At 35.2% G+C, this 20,666-nt stretch overlaps 1 protein-coding gene across 8 annotated transcripts in view; it reads right to left on the bottom strand.

Moving 5' to 3' along the window:
• CDIN1 (CDAN1 interacting nuclease 1) overlaps positions 1–20,666 on the bottom strand; it is a 148,545-nt gene that overhangs the window by 114,639 nt on the left and 13,240 nt on the right. For 5 of the 8 annotated variants that reach the window (XM_075754092.1, XM_075754089.1, XM_075754088.1 and 2 more), the window contains exons 2-5: positions 7,983–8,028; positions 7,053–7,117; positions 3,742–3,802; positions 679–751 (exon numbers count right to left, since the gene is read on the bottom strand). In XM_075754092.1, coding sequence (XP_075610207.1) covers positions 679–751; positions 3,742–3,802; positions 7,053–7,117; positions 7,983–8,028 — 245 coding nt within the window. Of the gene's footprint in view, positions 1–678; positions 752–3,741; positions 3,828–7,052; positions 7,118–7,982; positions 8,029–8,980; positions 9,070–20,666 lie in introns of those variants that run through there. The other 3 variants (XM_075754093.1, XM_075754096.1, XM_075754095.1) reach the window with 3 other exon arrangements.

Below are 20,666 nucleotides of genomic sequence, written 5' to 3'. Positions count from 1 at the left end.
TGAGAGCAATTACCCTGATATTCATGACTCACTTTGAATATCACATTGAATATTACTCATAAATCTTTTACGAGCACATCCCCAGAGCTCACTTAACAGCCGGTTTTAATCATGCAGTTGACACAGAGAAAATAACAAAATGTATTTTTTCAGTGGCAAATTAATTTAGGCTTGAACCTCCTCCTGTAGCTCTATTCTTTTCTTTTCTTTCATTCTTTTTTTTTTTATTTTCTTGTACTGAGATCAGTTAAAGGCACTTTTGCATTTAACAGCAATATTTCTCCAATGCTGCAAAATTAAAAAGTGGCTTAGGTGTATTTTTAAGACCCATTCTTAGTAATTACCGACTTTTAAAATACATAGCTTTAAACATGTAAGTGTAGTGTGAACCCCATACCCTTTATTTTACTGAAAGAACAGATATTCTGAAAATTTAACAGGGAAAAAGAAAGCATCCATTTAGCTATAGTATTAAATTGTGGGTGGTCTTTTTACATACAGTTTATCTGTCATTAGCTGTTGAAGATACCAGCCTTAAAATGTTACCCTCATTAGCTCATTCGCAATGTTGCGTTAATTGTTTTTATGTCATTGTCAGAACAAAAGTTGCAACCAAAATATCCTAAAATTAAAAGAAAAAAAAAAACCACAAAAGAAAAAACCAACTAAGATACTTACGGACGGCTTGATCTTTTTCTTGTAGAAATCTTTCTAACACAATACGAGCCATCAATGATGGGGCAAAGTCCACCTTACCTCAACAAAAATAAAAAGAGAATTTCAGGAGATAAGTGCATTTAGACGCACATTTGTCAGCACTGTAATCTCCTCGTAGGTTAAAAATAAAGAGAAAAAAGAGATGAAACTGTAGCTTTTCCCAATTATTAAGCTCAAGTATCTGAACCAAATGCGTAGCAGCGATCCACAGTACCCAGTGGAAAACCAAATAAAGTAGATAACGTATATTACTGGTTATTACGTTTGTACATTTTGCATTTGAACCTCTCTGTAAAAGATGACAGTAAAATCCCTTTTGTAAGTTTACCTGTCAAGGAAAAGAAGTAGTGACCCTTTGCTGTGAATACTCACTGTACATGGCACCCGTTAAGTGATACCACATATCCTTAATACCAACATCTCCAGCAGATGTGCTGGGCTTGGTCAAAATTTCTTTAGAGTTTATATTTTCCTTTTTAACAGAGCTATTCCTACATTTCAGTAGTTTACATATGTATGGAAAGTGTATAATGTAGTTCCACCTGAAATTACAATAGCTTTTTAGATACCATTATAATACTCCTTTAGTGAATCAGAATTTTAACTATGAGACAGTAAACCTTGCTCACACATTGTCACAGTGAATTTTTCTTGACATGTTTTCAAGTTCAATATTAATATAAAAATTTTATCTTGATTTAGTAACTAGACAAAAAAGGTGGCTTCATTTGGGCTTACATTTTTTCCAAATATGTATGTACTTGGATGCCCTTAAATTCCCCAAGTAGGGAGAAATGTTTTCCACAGAGCTGCTTATTTCCAGTAACCCACATCAGAGCTGACACATGAAAAATGGTGAAATTACTGAAGGTAGTCCAGCCTGAATAAGGACTACCTTATTAGTTCAGGTACTTGCATCTCCCTAATTTTCATATTAATCATGTGTCCATCTTTCTTTGAAATAGGGCCATCATGCTTCATGTCAGAATTTAGCATGTAAGTAAAATTCATAGTGCTTCAAATCTCACTTGAAAATATTTGTATGAAGAGAACAGTGACTAATTTTATTATTCCTATCTAACAAAAATGAGATTTATTTTAGTCTTTTTGCACTACATAGATAACATGAAGAAGTTGGCAAATAAAATTTAAAAAAAAAATAATTAAAAGTAGTTTCCCAAACCCTTAAAAAAACAAACTCAAAAGATAATAATATGAAGCTTTTCCTATTTAACAGAGCTGCTACACACTGTAATGCACCTATGTTATATATTTCTCATCAATTTTTACAGTTTCCACTGATTAAATATATATTGACTCATAAAGTATTACCATTACATCAATTGTCAGCAGATGCAAGAGTACGTCATTTAAATATTAACTATCATATAAAAATGGCAGCTTGATTGTTTGGAAGCAGTAATCTGGTCCTGGTTATTGCCACATTTCCCTAATGCATTAGGCAGCAGTCACAAAATGCATTGCCTTTCTTACATACCTGCTACTATGAAATCAGAAGCAGATAAGTTCTTTGTATATCTTCCCTTTCTTTTAGATTTAATTTTTATTTATTTCTGAACTGCAGATATCTTCGATCTGAATTGCAAAAATGCATTATTATAATATAAACAAGGATATGCTCACTAGAGTCAGAAATTATATGCATCATCTCTAAATCAATGGGAAAAAATATACAAAGAACCAGTAACAGATATATTACTTTGTGCTTGAAATATTTTTACGACAGTTCCCATATAATATGGGTGCAATATATCATGAATCAGGTTGTTTACCTAAATTCTTAATAAGACTGTACTTATTTATGTAAAGTACATTCTATTCTCAGTACTTTAAGACTTGTCTTTTCCAGAAATGGTAAGAAGCTATACGTTACCACTAATATGAAATAAATCCTTTATTCTATGCTAACTGTATGATCAGGATATGTGGACACTTCACAGACCATTAAAACCTTCTAGTAATTGATAGGTAATCACACATTTGCTGGCTGCAGCAATGTACATGAGAGAGAAACTATTCTTTCTTACTAATGTAACATGTAGAACTTGCTGCTATTGTAACACTTAATATTCGTACTGCCATATGATTTTTAATGCAAACACTCATTTTCTGCCTCCTTCTTACATTTTCTATTAAAATGCAACACAAAACAGCACACATTTCAGTATATCCCTTTGAGGGTTGCATAAGCAGTTCCAAGGAGTATCAGCTATTGTGTTGTTATTATTATTGTAAATAAATATTTTAGAGTTTAAGGGGTAGATATTTCATCAACTTTTTTTCTAGGAGGCTTACTGCCACTCTTTCAAACTTTTTACATCTTCTTTAAGGTACTACTTCAGATAGCAGTTTTTAATGCAAATAACACCTTGCATCCCAAGGCAGATTCATATTCTAGTTAATAAACAGCACCAATAAATTTGTCAAGACTTTTATGGCAACTGTACTGAACTTTTCATACACCCGCTTTTCTAGGAAATGGCTATACTGAGGAATTTATTCTGCTTAATTGCTTTATATTAAGCAGTTTTCATTAGCCATCCTCTAATCTGTATGAGCAGAAATAAACGGAGTCAGGAAAATGAACTGTTTTAACCCTTACTATTTAAAAAAAAATATATCTTAGATGGGTTTTGTTATTAAAAACAAGGAATCAAATATAAATAAAACTGATGCAAGTCTATTTAATCAATGTGGGAATTTTTAGTAAGTCTGTGCATTAAAGACTTATGGTCTGTCTGAAATTTCCAGCAAAATACAAATTCAGAGTTTCTTACACATTTGCCTTAAAGTTAAGAGACTAATTACATTAACTGATTTATTAATAAATGGGGCTTTTTGTCTAATTATTGTAAGTACTAACAGACTGGGGAACCATTTTAAATGTCTAATGTGCCTTGAAACCATTTTTTTTAGGTTAATTACATTTCTCACTAAAGTCACTATAGATAAGCCCCTTAGGTTTTACACTGGAAGATTAAAGAAAAAAGTAAAGATGATTACCTCATTGGCCAGCTCCAGTAATATAGGGGCAGCTGCATTTTTCATCACCCCATTCAGGTACCTACACAAGACAAAGCCAGGTAATTCTGCAGTGGCAAGAAAAGGCCAGTTTATACATGTCAGTATCCCTTGTGAATCTGTCACATTTCGGGGAAAATACACCAGTACAGAGTATTTAATGGGAAATCTTTTAAGAAATAAGTATTTTAAACAATCACTAACTCTCCAGGGTTGTCTCCTATTCATCTGCAAGATATATCAATCTCAATTAAGTCACTGGCAAAACCCACAATAGATCAAGAAATTAAAAAAAAAAAAGAAGCTTAATGACATACAAATAGATTATATCTGTACAACTTAAAGACGCATCACAGACAAATAAACCTCTATTATTCACAGTAAAGATTTTGGGTTCCATATGACCTGCAACTATGATGGCCCACTGTATATCCAATTAACTACTACGCACAAAAGCATAAATTCTCAAATTTAATCCAGATTTTATCAACTGGGTAGTAGTTTAAATACTAAAGGCCAATTACTTTAGTGAAATCAGAATCTAACAATCAAATTAATATTTTAAAGAGAAAATAAAATACAAAATATTTAGGATTCAATAAAGGGTGATAGAAAGTCATTGGCCCATCAATGGCAAAGGCTTAACATTTCCCATTAAGGGTATTAGACCAATGTGGATACATAGCGATGTTTCTGACCATCGCATCACACAAAATCACCTTCCTCACCTCTGTTACTTTCACTGTTCAATGTTTACATTTCAATAACGCCTAAAACATGTTCTCAGGAGTTGATGGGAAGAAGCTGTATTATTGGAAGCCACTTTGTGCTTTGCAACCATGTGGAAAAGAACAGTAGTTACCAACATTTGAACCTGCTCATTTATCCTATCTGTATTCGTATAGCACATCATTACTGACATCATTAGAAGGCCACAGCCTTTCCAGCTCTATCATTATCTATCCATCAGAAGCCACTCTTCTGCTCATTAGTTACAGACATTAAAATTCTCTATCATTTTACCTTTCTGTGGAATGGGTGTAACACCTTTACATAAACCTCTTCACAGAGAATTAGAAAGCTTTTTGTTTGCAGGTTATTCTGAGGCTTAATGAATAAAGGAAATGATAAAAGCTTTTTGCTGTAACCTATTTCAGTTCTACATAAAAAACACAAACCAAGATGCCTCATGTATGGTTAAACATTGAAAATTTCTAACAGAAGAAAAAAAAAAAAAAAAAAGAGAGATCATAAACAAAGTACCTAATCAGGAAGATTTACTTGAGATTAACGTTGAACAGAAAAGCTACAGCTGACAATGGAGTAATTTTCTGTCAGGTATTTCTAATGCTACTGGCAATTCCATTATGGAGTAACAGATCTCACATGTTGATGGCAATACTGTTCTGAAAAGCTTGCCGATCCTTCTAGCAATTTGCCTTTGTGTCTGCCTAAATTTAAGGCTAGTAAGTCTCAGCAGAAGCTACTCCATTCAACTGTACTTCTACTTGCTCCCAAAAGGGACCACTGGAAATGACTACCTTCAAAAATTGGTAGTTTCTGATCTAGGAAAGGCAACAGGAGCACAATTGCTTGCTTGTATGTGCGTGGGAATAGGAAGGAGCAAACCACACAGACTGGGGTTTACTGCAGTAGGATGGATGCTACAAAGAGTAGAGGAGAAGACATGTTTGTCATGTTTATGCTTGAAGCTTTTCAAACTGGCTTCTGACTCAAGTAGTCCGCCCCTGTAGCTTACGGAACATACTACACGTAAATCTACTAAAACAGGACTGAGATGAGCTTTCTAACTATTAACCAGAACATCTCTGATTTTAAAGCATTTTATTCAGCCATGTTAATACATTTGCAATATAAAATACCAGCATAAAGAATGATTTTCCCTACCACCATCATATAGCTTCATACATGATGCATTAGTTAAGTACTGCTATCATACTTCAGACAGTACAGAAGGGAACAGGAGACCAAATCCTCCTACCTGATGTGAGCCAAACTTAATCATACCTACAGCCTTACTGATATCAATACAACTGCTGCTTTGCATAAAGCAAAATTTGCTCCCACGTGTCAGGTTGAAGTTGTTGGAACTAGTAACACAATCGTCATAAAAGTGAGTTAAATGATTTACATGTGTTCTAAGAAAAGGGTTATTTACACAGCAGTTACAATTAAAATAGGGCACTTCACTGGAACTGTGCTAGTGAAAAGTAATTAAAAATTATATTCTGTATACATGGTTGCCAACACAACAAAATTGTAAGCCAATATTCTTCCTAAACAAGAACCAACACTAGGAAAAGTGCAATGTGGTCCAGTACAAATTTTTACAGAACAATACAACTACTAAAAAAAGAAAATCAAACGCCCAAACCGGCACAATTCACACTAAATATTGTAAATCAGTGTCTGATCTAATAAGGCTGTGCTTAGGTTTTAAATATATGACTCTGCACAAGCACAGTTAATTGTTTACAAATGAAGGCTTTTTGTTTATTCTCCTGATTCATACAGGTTAATATTAAGCATAAATATCAGACATCTATAATCACAAGTATGAACTCACTTGCCATGCAAGCTCCTCAGATATGTCAGTCTGCAAAGTATTTTAATTGGGTATCTTTATCAGTTATCAGTATGCCCCAATTATGTCATTGCAATATTTTTAGTAAAGCCTATAGAAGTAACAGACAAACTATAAGGTGTAGCAAATACAATTTATTAGCTTAAGATGCAAACAATTGTAAAATATGTAAAATGACATAAAGGTTTTCATCCTCCCCTAACAGCTATTTCTGACACTTCTGCTGATAAAACAGGAGTGATCTAAAAAACAGTGCTTTAACTGGCAATACATGCATTTAATATGTAACTTCTTGTAAGGTAGCACAAATATTGTTTTAAAAGTACAAGCAACTGTAACAGAACAAGCTCCCTTGCTGTAAGGAAGTTATCGATATTAGTCTTGACACAGAAATCCTGTAATTACAAAATATAGGCAATATATAATACATGGTATCACATACATGGTAAAAATATTTGCTTATCCTGACTTAGAGCCAAGTAAACTCTTTCTTACTTAAACTGACCAAAAGCTGAAAAAATGCTGTGTTTTCACTGAAAAACATCTTTAGGTGAACCGCCCTGTACTCCTCATCCCAAATTTTTAACTTATTTTCATAGAAAATTAGCTTCATAAGCTAATTTACTCATAACTGCCATAACAGTTAGTAGTTATGATGATACTCTTAACCGGAGTGGGGAGGTCATACCTTTGGTAGTAAGTTTCAATAGCTTCAGCAGTGTGATGCTTGGCATGTGTTCTTTTGATTTGTTTCTAGAAAACAAAAAAAACCAAACAAAGAGTCTTACAAATGTGTCATAGATGAAAACACAGAAATCATGACTGCCCAAACATGTGTTCCTTGGCTACACTTTGATATATAAACTGAACTATGTTTTTAGATTCTGTACAGAAATGACATTCAATCTACCTATTGAACTGAACATCTTCAGACTGTACTGCAATGTACCATCTATGTAAAAGCCAGTAAGGTCACAATAATTGAATCTAAATAAGTTTACTGAAGGCTGCAGAGGGCAAAGAAAAACTTGTTCTCTCTTTCAACCTTTGTATTAATTTTCCTTCAATTCAATTCCATCTAAATCTGGTGCACTCTAGTTTTACAATTCAATTGGCATTTTTAACCAGGAAGAACATTGCTTAAAAACAACTTATTTGAAAAACTACAAAAAGTAATTCCATAGAGACTTGCCACTTGACTGACACCTGTCATCTCATGATAAATGACTCCATTTTCTGCCTCTCTTGCCTTCTGCCACTCCGGCAATGGTCATTTATCATCATCTCTGTCAGCAATGGAAAGCAGCACTGACAGTGCAAGTCAGCAAACATTTAGCACATGGAACCACGCAACACAGGGAAATTATTATTGTCAGAATAATAATGGTTTAGCATAATTTATTACAGGTCCACCAAATAAGCAAAGGCTAGATGTTATTAGACAGATGGATGGGTAGGCTTGGCAGCCATCCACTGAGACTCAGGCGGTGCTTGATGTGGAAAAGGGAACATCCTCCAAACCAATCAGAAAGCTGGCAGTTCAATTACAAAGAAATAAAGGGACATTCATCATTCAATTAGGCACCTGTCAACCCTCACAAAGGAGAAAACTTCTAACCTGGTACTCCTGGGAGAAGATGCTCAGCAGAGTGGACTGCGATTGACTGGAACAAATAAAAGAAGGACAAAGTTAATTACTGGAGTGCACTGCAAAGAAACAAAAGAGAAGGGAGCTTCAAAGGTAGGCCTGCTGCCCTGTAATCTAACAGAACATGAAAACAAGTGTGGAAAAGTTGTTCCAGATGAACACCTCAGACAAAGGCTTCCTGCTGCTAGGTCAAGGAGAGAGCGTTCCGAGGAAGGGGAGGAAAATATAGCAAGAGTTTCAAAGCAAACGAGCATATTGTTTGGGTGATTCCTTTTTCAGCTTCAGAACCCACAAAGTCCTATCAGGAGCAGGTAACTGAGTTAAAAGGGAACAGGCAAAAAGGAAAACAAAGCAAAATTTCCATTAATAATTGATGGAGTTAAATTCCATCAGCATTTGGGAACATGCTGCTTGTTCATTGGCAACATATTGAAATTCATTTTGTTAGCAGCAAGGGAACCTCTTCAGTAGCTGTCTCATATTCAGGTTAAAAACTTCCCCCTCTGTCAGAAGTAGCATATGGGACCACTGGAACATTCCCACTGAAACTGATGTGCTTTGAAAATAGAAACTTTCACAGCAGGAAGCTGAGATTCCCTGGAGTCGGTCATTTCCAAAAGCTGCCATAAGCTTCATTCATCTAAGGCTCCATTCAATGTCAAACACCTGGCAATGAAGCAACCTGGAAAGCATTCTTCCCAAGTGGGAATTTTTCTCTCTGAATTGTTAACATTTAGAAATGGGACAAGATTTTTTTTCCCTCTGAAAGGCAATCAATACCACACCGCTACTGTTTTCAATTGTCCTCTGTGGATATATCTACCTCATCACATCCTGAATACAATTAATTACTCCTGATATATTTTCCTACTACACGCAACTTGAACAAATTATAGTCTCAATAAATCGAGTTTTATGGTACAGCAAAGCATTATGAATAATTAACATTTTTCCTTTTGTGAACTTACCTACTAAGGCATAGCATAGGTAGTTCAAAGATTCAGCAATGTCTAAAGTCTTGCTCTTCTGCCAGATTTCTTGTATGTGAATTTAACACCTGTATCACATCATACGTACATTAAATGCGTATGTTCTCTCCATACTTAAATGGCCCTTCTTGTTGCAATTTTCACACCTCAGAAATACTAATTTAAGATAAGGAAGTCTTACTCCTAGTTTTCAAAAGGGAAAACTGAGGCACAGAATGACTTAATGGTTTGTTCAGGTTTAAACACATGGTATGTCTATGCAGCACAATACAGAATGTTACCTCTAAACCAACCAGTTGAAGAATTAGCAACAAGGCAAGTAGATTATCGCAGTGCTACATAAAGAGCTTACTAGTTTGTCTTATCCATATATGTGCTTCCAGCACCTTTGCCATAACACTGTATTTTGGGCTTGTCTGCCCAGCCCAACATCTGTGTGACAGCAGTAAGCTGAGCCTTGATCTCCAGTATTTTACACCCTGAGTACTCACTGACTGAATGTTAAAACTGTAGAAAAATCATAGCAACATAAACTAATATTCAGGTTCATGAAATTAATGAATTACAGAAAAATGAATTACAATATAGTCAAGAATTTAAATATCCTTAAATATACATCATTTGACACAGAGGCCAGGAGATATGTACCACAATGCCTCCCCAAAAGATGCACCATCCAATTATGGTAACCTTCAACATGCACATGTAATCATTAGAAGGTGAACAAAGGAAAGAAATTAAGATTATATACTTACACAGGCTATATACATATGCAAAGCTAAGGTATTTCAAGTTGATTTATTTTAAAAAAAAAACCCTGCAGGCTATAAATAAGGTGGATACATATGGCCCCCTAATGGCTCTCCACGTAACTATTATTATCTGGCAGATTTACACGGTTGTAATGGTAGAACTGAATTTAGAGAAAAGATGTGTAAAGAATCAAAACAGGACAGCATTTAACTGGATTTCTGGTTTGAGTTCTCTCTCACTGACATACCAATTTTTGTATTCTTAGGCTATTCCCAGCACAATTACTGCACTTATTGTGCCATGATCCTATTATAGTCACTGACATATCAAAAAGAACTAAGACCATTATCCCTCTCTTCACACTCCTGACTCTTGTCCATTTTATTTGTTCCCCTGGTGTCCTTGGATTTTGCCCTTCTACTTCAGTTTAGTCCGACACTCCTCTCCTACGCTTCCAACTGTTTGGATTATTTAGGACGTACCACAAACACTAAAAAAATTCAGTCCAGTAACTGAACAAGGTGGATATATACTGGATTGCAGCATAAAACCATTATGACTATGACAAAGAAAATTATTTCAATAGTACCATTCAAAGAATTTCAAGCCTTACTACCAGAAGATCTTTCTCCTTCCCCAGGAGAAGTGCATTTATATTTTCATATGGCTGCTTCCGTGTTTCTTCTGGTTAATGTAGTTTCCCTCTTAAAGACTTGTCTGCCACTCAGCGTTTCCTTGCCACAATTCCATTGCCACAACCTCCTGGCAAAATGAAATAGCTCCTCAAAACATGCTGAAGCATCTACTGCAAGATGCCATTGACAGAAAACTGAAACATCATGGTTTTGGAAAGTGCTGAAAAAGACAGTACTGTGTACTTGGAGAAGGGACAGAAGTCATGAACATGCATTTGCATTGCAAGACAGCATGATCACAACTGATGATACTGACAGCAGGGATACTGCCATGTAAGTTGTCATTACTTCTACAGGAGCAGCCAAATTCCTAGGGCTCCATCCGTCCTCTGATGCTTCTACACAGGATTTCAAAGCAGCAAATGAGCAGACAAATTAATATAGCTGAGATATCCAGGGTAACAAACATAACACTGAAAATATCTGTTACTCAAAACAACATTTCAGTGCTGCATTATTGCCTCTTATGGAATAAACTCATGGCTTACTGGAAGGCTAGGGATACAGACGTGTTTGTGTCGAGCAAGTTCCTTTGTTGAGAACCAACTGTAGAGCCAAAGTATAGATTTGCTGATTTTCTGAAACAAACAAAAACCCCCAAACTCATAATTCCGAGTACTTCCTAGTTTAAATAACTAATAAATTAACTTGTTATCTATCTTGTAGAACTAAATCTATTTTCCAGCAAAACTTTCCTCTTAAGTTCTGTAGCAGCCACTTTCATGGAAACATTTTCTTCTGCAATTCCAGATGGTAACAGATCAAACTCCGAGAGCTCTGTTCAAAGCAACCAGCCTCTCTCTGTAAATGTCCTCTTTTTCTTGTACATCAGCATCCATAATGAACCAATTCACCTTTAGTTACTTTGTGGTGAAGTCGCTCGCATACTTCCATTTGAACATCTGATGCACTTTGTGGTCTTGTCAATACATAACTGGATTTAGCAGAAAACTCTGAAATTTCAAATCTGCTACAAAATGACCATTTTTCTGAAAAGAAAATAACTTTTATTTAAAAAACCTGAAATGTAATTTCTAGGTTCCAAATGATGAAAAGATATAAAAAATTTCTTATCATAAAAAAAGTATTATAGATATCAATGTCCTTCCACATTTAGAATGGGATCTCCAAGTCAGACCAGAACAAGAGATAACAGAAATTATCTCTAACAACTTAGAGACAGTCAAAATAAAAAGACAACTGCAAGTCTGGTGCTGGAAAAAGAATATGTCTTTTTGTCATTTAATATGTAAGAATAAAATTTAGACCATTCTCTTCTAATGAATCCCAGAATTTGGTAGAGGAGGAATGTGATCGTCCCTGGACAGTATTTCAGAAATGTTTTGTTTTGCCGTGAGTATTCATATACAAAATAGTAACAGCTAATACACTGATGCCGATCAGTGCTTCATAACTAGAGTTGATATAAAACTCTAGCCAAGAAGCAGCTAGTAAGGATGAAAAGAATTTAATTGGATTAGATAATCTTCTCAACAAAGCAGGCTTGCAGATCTAGCCAAGACTTGGGGTGCTGTCCAACTTAATATTTGCTATTTACTGCAGCCTCACCAGGAGAAAATCCAAACATGACAACTTCTGCAAATATTATCAGTCCTTGCAAATAATTAATTCTTTAGGGATAAGATAAAACTTACACTTTTCTACTTTATTTTCTGAGATTACTGAAAACATAAAATTTTAAGTACAAAACCAAGATTCTATTCTATCCATTTTAAAATTAGTTTCCTTTCCCTCATCTTTAATTTCACACTTTTTGCCTAAAGTAGAAAGACTAAAAATTCAGCTTTACATTTCATGTATTTTACCATGAACAAAGGAAGAGTATCTAGAGAGATCTGTACAAAAAGAAAATCAAGAATAAATTAACTGCAGTATTTAATCCAGTAACTATTCACACAAGTGGCAACAAGCAGGGGGAAAGCAAAGTCCATCATGAGACAAATATATATATAATATATACAGAATAGCCTTGATTTTTTTAAAACAAATGAAATCTACAAAGAACATTGCTTCATTGCTTCCCTCTCCCAAAATGGAACATTCCACCTTGTTAAGATGATGAATATATTGGTTAAAAAACTGAGTGTGGGGGCAGCAGCTTTCCAAAATTCAGAAGCTGTTACGTGTGAAATCCCAAAGCAGCAATGTCAAACCTTCTCTTGCAAGTGCATAGAACACTGCACTCAGCTATTGTAGGAATTCAGGTAGGGGGAGAAATTGTTTCTTTCCTTCCACAGTCTCCAGTGTCAGTATGCAGTGCTAGTCATATCCCTTCATGAAATGTTCTGAAGCAGACAGCAAGTCTCTCATTTCCCGTAACTGGAAAAGACCTTCCCCTTTCCATGTATAATAAGTTTTAAAATATTTTTAGTAATGCAGTACTGAGCTTTAAAATAAAAGTAATACATATGACTTAGGGCTAGAATTGCGTGGTGCTGCCGTGCTGGATTAAGAATCTATGTAAGGAAAGAAATATATATATATTTGACAAATTTAAATGACTGGGGGTGGAAGGGGAATCCTCCTCACAGCTATCCTGTATTCTAGAATGTGTGCCTAAAATACATGTTTTCGTGTTACATTACCAAAGATATGAAAGAAACCCAAACAGCCTTTTAATTCTCATCCTCTATACTGCAAACAGTTTGGAACAGGGACTCCTGAAGAAAGCAATGTTTCTATACTGCTTATCACATGCCAACCAGTCCGCCCTTATTTCTAAAAGCTCTGTCAATAATGGATTTCAAATACATCTAGCAGCATCAGTTCAAATGTGTAACACGTGCATGGACGTGTAAAGCCTCTGTGGCTTCCCAGAACTGCAAGGTGTAGGCTAAGAAGCACCACAGTTATACCTGTAAATCAACTAAAGCCAGTCTGATGGTGAACTTCCCACCTGACAGGAGGTGACAACTAGTGGATTCTCAGAATTTCTTCTGAGGATTGTCAGGATGGGAAAAAGGCGTCTTAGAAGTCTGAATGGTTCCACATGAGGATCCAGGAAAGCTCAGGAATAACAAAGGCCTACTAAAGCCTAAGAACTGCTAGGCTCATACGCATCCAAGCACTGAAGAACATGGAACGAGGGAAGGAGGGAGACTCACTGACCTCTAGAACAGTTATAGCTTTAACCTCTCTTCACTGCAGCTTTTAAAATTAAAATCTCTCAAGTTTTAATATGTTCATGGTCACTTCTCTCAATGAAAATTCTCAGAAAGCAGATTGTGTCTGTACACATATGTACTTTATTCACAAGTCTAACACTGATTTATCGGAAGTCAGTGAATTACCAATTTAAGCTTAATCAATATACGCATCTATATGTGTGTGCATGTGTGAATATATGTGTTTAAATCAATATATGAGTTTGAATTGGAGTAAGTGGCGTAAAAGTAGCTAAGTCTTTAGTTACAACACAGTAACTTCTGTAAAGTGGCTATCTTCCAATGTTACTGCTTTCCAGCTGCACCAGTTCAAGTCTGGGATACAAGGCCACTTTTATTATCTCTGCACAAGAAGCCTTCCATACAATGAAACACTGTAAGTAGCTACTACTTTGGGAACTACAAAGCCAATACAGAGCTGTTGAGGAAACACCCTATTACAAATACATTACTACTATAAAAAATTAAATAAATATATGACAAGAATTACTTGCCGATATGCTCATTTCAGACATAGTACCATTGCATTTAAAATCAAGATAAAATTCAAGCTCATCTGGAGAACTATAGCACTAATCAATTTTGAAATTCTCAGATATCCAGTTCAATAAACTGTACAACAGCTCAACTAAAAAGGTTTAAATATGAATCACTTACTAAAAATTGTCTTTGAATCGAAGACAATTTCATACTCTTTGGTAGGATCAAAAATAAAAACCAAAAGGAAAGAGTTCGAGGAAAAAGACATCCTGCATTGCAGGCTTACACTATCCAATGATAATACAAAGGTTAAATGCAGGCATGTGCATACAACTTTGCTGCCAATAGCCAGGGTTATGAGAATAACTGTATGACAAAGCTCCGAGAAGGCTACTTGAGAAGAGTCATCACTTGTATGACCTTGACACTGGTTGGTCCCACAACTTCTATACAATTTAGTGATGTGCGAGAACAGATGATGGTGCAATACATAGAAATGGCAGCATTTAAAATTCATAGTAGCATAAGGCCATTACTTTTCCCACTGGACCACTTGAACTTTAATAATGTCTGACCTAGTTGGCCAATAAGTTCTAGCAGCAGACAGAGGAAAATTGCCAGTATTAGATACTGTTTGAATGATTTTTCATTTAGAAAGACTTAGAAATTCCTTTAAGAACAGGATACCAATTCTTCCTGTAGACGCCTCATTTTTTGCTGTCTGTTTTAACGGCCAATATATTTTAAAACAACTGCAGACTATGAACAATCTGTATGAGACATGAAAAAAAAAAGCAGAGGTAAATACAAATTATCAATACAGGCAATCATCACAAAATAATGCTAGCTCTGTGTAACTCACAATATGCTACATTCAAATGATTATGAAGTATTTCTGATCAAGTCCCCAAAATGAGAAGTCAGAATAAAGATGCAATTTTTCCATTCACATATATATGCTTATGATGAGAACAACAACATTATGCTGAGAACAACAACATTATGCTGTAACAGCGGATAAACATTGACAAATATTATGGTTAAAAATGGAACTCTGAAAACACAGGAACAGAAGAGTGGTATTTCCAACTGAAAATAAACTACTTTTTGGTCTTACTATCTTAGCAAGTACAGAAAAGACAGTAATTTCCTGAGATACTGTTCTGATATTTTTTTTCCCCAGAGTTAAACAGCACAGTGCTTGTTGCATGAATGTTTGAAACGTATTTAAATGCCAATCCCACACAGAGACCTCTGTAAGTAAACTTTCACTAATGTTTCAAGTAAAGTCTCTTCCATAAAAACATAAAACTATTTTGTAAGGTTCAATTTTCAAGCTGAAAAATACTTTCAGATGCAATACAGAACCAAAATATATTCACAATACAGGTTTTAAAAATACAATGTCAGTGCTAAAACATGAAATTAAAACTCTGAATATTCTGACATCAGGTTTCAATGACTATTGAATCTTTTCACCTTACACATACCAGAACTTCTCTGGTACTCTTTGATCATCTAGTCAGGGAGTCCATTGATAAAAAGGAACTGATAGGAGTCAAATAGGGTTTGCCTCTCACAAACACCTTGATAATCATAGTACTTGTCCTCTCCATCTCCTGGTATTCTCTAAAATTCTCCTTTTAACTCTACCAATAAAATTTCTCAGAAAATTAATAAAAAAGCAAAGCTTGAGACTGACATAAGCATATGATTTGGTATGTCCTTGTCCTCAACTACTTCAAGTTACTTGGCAAGAAGAAAAGTTTCTTAATATCCAGGAAAGAATCAGTGAACACATCCCAAAGCAGAGGCACAGAGCAGCATATTGGAGACTGAGAGAAAAAAGCAAAACCTCTACAAATTCCTTGCTTGCACTTAACTGTACATCATCCACACTTCATTTCAATTTACTTCAGTTAAGATTATATAAAGAAACATTTACAAGTTTCAACTCACCTCAACAAGCCGTTAAGGGAAAGAAGCTACAATTTAAACCAGGGATTTATTGCTCACCTTTCCTATCTGCCCTCTTGATAGGGCCAAGTTCCATACATTGAAAAAACATTCACTAAGTAGGCTATTGCTGGAAAGAAATATTTGATACGTTCATTTTGTATTCATCTTCCTCACTTTGTTTGGATAACTCTATCGTGCTACTTCTCCTTCCCCACAGGACAAGAACTGGATTATAGAATACCTTGTCAAGAGTTTTTCAGACTCCAATCTTAAATTTCCTGATTGTGGAGAAAGGGGAAAATCATTCTACTTTATACTTTTTTCTTCAAACCTATATTGTCTTGTATAAACTAGAGGTTTAAATTTAATTTCAGAAAACCATCTTATGAGTGAATGGCAATTTGAAGCTAATTAGACTGTTCATTTTACATTAAAAAATTAGCCCGTATGTAGAAAGCATATCTGTGCCAATTTGAAACTAAATAAATCCCCAAACACCCTTAAACAATTTGCTTCTAAAAATATATAATCAAATTTAAAAAACTATAAATTATATTTAAGTTTATTATTTACAAGCAATTAATTACGAAGACAGCCAGGTGGCTTTCATTACATAAATTACTGTTAATGACACTTGCCTCATGCTGCTACTGTATTTAGCATTTGCATGCATCACATGTCAAGCACACACACTGTTGCATAGCTATCTCCAGGGTAAAAAGTGAACACCTTAATTCAAAAAAGCTTCCAGTAATCCAATCAAAATTGCTAATTCCTTAAACAAGTCAGGATCTTATTAATATTTCCCATACAGGATATAATTTAAAGAATTTTAGCTCTATCAAACATGGATGATAGACCAGAGTAGTTTTAAATAAATTCCAATTTTGCGAATGACATAGATTTAAGGCAAGAAATGAATCCATTTAGTCCCCTTGAGATTTTTAGTCTTAAGCCCTAAACAGTGTTTATCATTTAAAAGTTTATAATTTTAAAACTACTTGTAATCAGAAAACAAAAGAAAAAAAGAAGAATTCTTGTCTATCTAGCTACCTAACAGTATAGTACTTTGTCTTGTATCTATAAGTTATTGTACCATATATGTAGATATTAACAAAGTCTACTTTCAGCTCCAGGGGTGTAGCTTACTGCACCATAGAGGAATAAATTGACTTAATTCCACTACTTACTTCCCATTGGAAAGATGGCAGAAACACACTAAGAAGGAAACCCAGATGTTCTCTTTTACTAGTGGTCTTCCAGCATTCTTTGTAAAAAAGCTGTCCACCTACAACTGGCAGGCAATATGAAGGGAACATCTGACGAGAGGTGATTGCAGTATTACATTATTCTCACCTAAAACTTCTCTAACCTTTTCCACTTCTACCAACAGGATTCTCCTACCCCTTCCTCCTCTTTCCAGAGGATTTATTTTTTTATGTTCTTTGCATTGCTCTGAAAATCCATATAACAACTACATGTTTTGCTTCCTGCAGGGCCAAAGAAAATGTTGGGTTCCCAGGAGAACTCTTATTCCATGCGCTAGCTGAACAGAATCATCTCTGATGTAAACAGTCAATGGGTTCACCATATAGCATCACCTTCATCAAGCACCAAAATTTTGATAGAATGGGTCTGGAGGCCTTGGTAAATAAATGTGGAAGCCAAGGAAGAAGGAAAACTAGTTCAACATCAAACATTTGTTCTATGTTCAAATAAACTGAAGATGACCTCAATATGCATCAAGTCATATGGCATGACTCACTGACACTTCTTAAATTTCTGGGAGTTGTCAAAAACATAATAAAAATATACAATGCCATCTCTACATTAAGCACATAAGCCCTAGACTTTGCAAAAAAGAAAAAAAAAAGAAAAAACAAACCTAAGAGAAGGCGGTAACTAAACTTCACTGGAAGTCAGTGAAATTTGACTGTTAACATCCTTCAGGCAGCTTTCAAAAAGGCCTCACACAAAACATTCCAACCCTGTCCTCTCCCATTTTAAAGTCTTTATATATATTATAGTAAGGCAGCAAAGGCCACAGCCTTTTTCTCCTTTGGATTATTTTTAATTTGTTCTTCACATTTTAATATCCAGTCTTTGTATTTCTGTATGTTAGTCAGTAACTAACAACTTCTCTGATATACTCTTATAAAATTCTGACTGTGCATTCTTATAAAACCCAAAGAGTCACCCCCTTCACTTTTAACTAAAGGGTATCTAAACGTTTCCCAATCAAAACCAGGCATGTCGAGACCTAGTTAATAGAAACCAAAAGATTTATAGAGGGAAGAAGGGTGCTAAGCCATAAATTAATACTAATTTGGGGTGAATATCCTTTGTTTTCAAACTTCCCCTTTTAAGAATGAGTGAAAGTTTCTTCTATCAACTTTCACTTAGAAGTAATTTCTCCTTCCCCACAACAGTAAAGCCCTAAGGCCAAAAATGGAAAAAATGGAATGAATGTAATTTTTAGCACAGCAGATAGGCAAATACTTTTTTCTTTCAGTACCCCAAAGTATTTTGTTAATGCACCACTTTCCACTAAACCAACTGCAAACAAATCTTTAACTTAAAGTTATGGCTGTTCATATGTAATCTGTTACCTGGATTAAAAAAAAAAAGGCAGAAGGCCTCTCTAGCCACCTAATCACCATATCAATGACACATGCCACAACAGAGAAGCACTAGTTTATTTGATTGATCATGGTAGATAAACTCCAAATAACAGAGAAATTAACAAATGCTTGACATTTGCTCAACATCCATTATTCTGACACTGCTTTCAGGATTTCAAAGCCTGGGAGTATGCTTAATCAACATTCATATTCCCTAGTGAGCTACAGGCACCATATTGCGCCCCGCCTTAGTACTGATGAAAACTGCATATTGGCCATTTCCAAAATGTTCTGGGACTCCACACAGGGCCCCTTCTCTCCCTTGTTCCTGTTCTGCAGTTTTCTTTTAAACACTTCCAAGACAAAAGCATCTGCCAGTTTTTCTCTCTGGGGATGTATGCAAAATGAACTTAACAGTTTTAAGGCAGGAGAAACCCTCACATCTAAATTCATTCATAGGACAGAAAAGGGCCTAAGAGGCCTCTCTAGGGACAAAACCCTGCTGAAATTTTCCCCGACAACAGTGGGAGCTTTATAAAATCTAAGTCCAGACAATTTCCAATTCAAATGCCCAGCATAGCATGACCTTTGTCAGATCTATGAGCCCTAGATGCACCCACTATTTTTTTATTCTAACCAGCACAGACATTAGACAGGGCACTACTGCTAAGCAGGAGGTTGAATATTTGCATGCTCTTCTATTGTGAAAATGTAACAGTGACAGCACTGTGTCGAATTCTTTTCCCCCTAGAACTTTAACTCCATAGGAGAGGCATAGCTGACAGATGACTCTCCCAACATCTGTGTTATGTACACTGCACAGCTGAGGAACCTTGGATCACTGTCACGGCTTCTCGGAGATGACCTACACCTTTCTTGTATCTACCCATGATCAAAAAAGTAAAATAAAAATTTGAAAACACTGGGTTTTTAAATGAAAAGTAAATATGGCAAGAAAGATTAACATAATTTAGTCATTAAGCTGTTCACATAGCAGCTCACCATATGTTGTATAAATGTCCTATACAAAATAATTTATCAGACCTGACACGTTGCACATCATATTGTATTATTTAATATGCTTACTAAAATTTCATGGATCAAGCGCCACTTCTGAAAGCATACAGAAAGCCCTAGAAAATATTTCTTCATCTTCCATGATTTATTTTGATTACCTTTTACAGCTACATGATAAACTGGAACTGGCAAAATTACGAGGTTAAGGTTTACACAGCTATTGCTTCATATACTAAAATATAACAAATGGCTCCATGTCTATATACCAATTTACTTACATTTAATATTCAGAAGCACATTAAACTAAGCACGTTGCTTTCGACTGCATATTTTAATAATTTTAACTCATTATTTCAGTAAACATCCTGAACCACTAATGCAAAATTCCACTGATATATATATCTATATCTATATGTATTCATCTCCTTGATAAAGAGACTAAAGAGCTAAGGATTACAATAAAAGCAAACAATTAACATGTGATACACGTTGACCATCCCAAACCTGTCTACATAGAAATATATTCATTTCTACACAGTAGCTGAACATTTGAATAATATTTTTAAATTACTGAGATTTAAAATGTTAGAATGGCAAGCATCTACACGCAAATAAATGGACAAAATTCTCTGTCTGGAAAACTCAAAACCACAAAAATACTAATGTGTAAGAATGATTGCCTGTCAGTGGCAAGGTCTGTGTCTAAATAGCACATTAAAACAAAAAGTGTAAGCAGGACGCTTGCAGATAATAGTTGTTGGGTAACCAATGGGATTTGTTTGGAAAAAAATCCTCTGCACTTAGAGGACATACCAAACAGATAGATACAGCTAGAAAAATATTTAGACTGAAACCATGCACTTATTCCATAAAGGACTATTTTCCTTTTCTCTCTCAGACCACTGATGTCAAAGGAACACAATACAAACGAGATAAAAAATGTAGTCTGACTTCT

The sequence above is a fragment of the Balearica regulorum genome, chromosome 5 (assembly GCF_011004875.1).
Source record: "Balearica regulorum gibbericeps isolate bBalReg1 chromosome 5, bBalReg1.pri, whole genome shotgun sequence".
Taxonomy (NCBI): Eukaryota; Metazoa; Chordata; class Aves; order Gruiformes; family Gruidae; genus Balearica; species Balearica regulorum.
The sequence above is the reverse complement of the archived record's forward strand: the minus strand, read 5'-3'. Positions and strand labels throughout refer to the sequence as shown.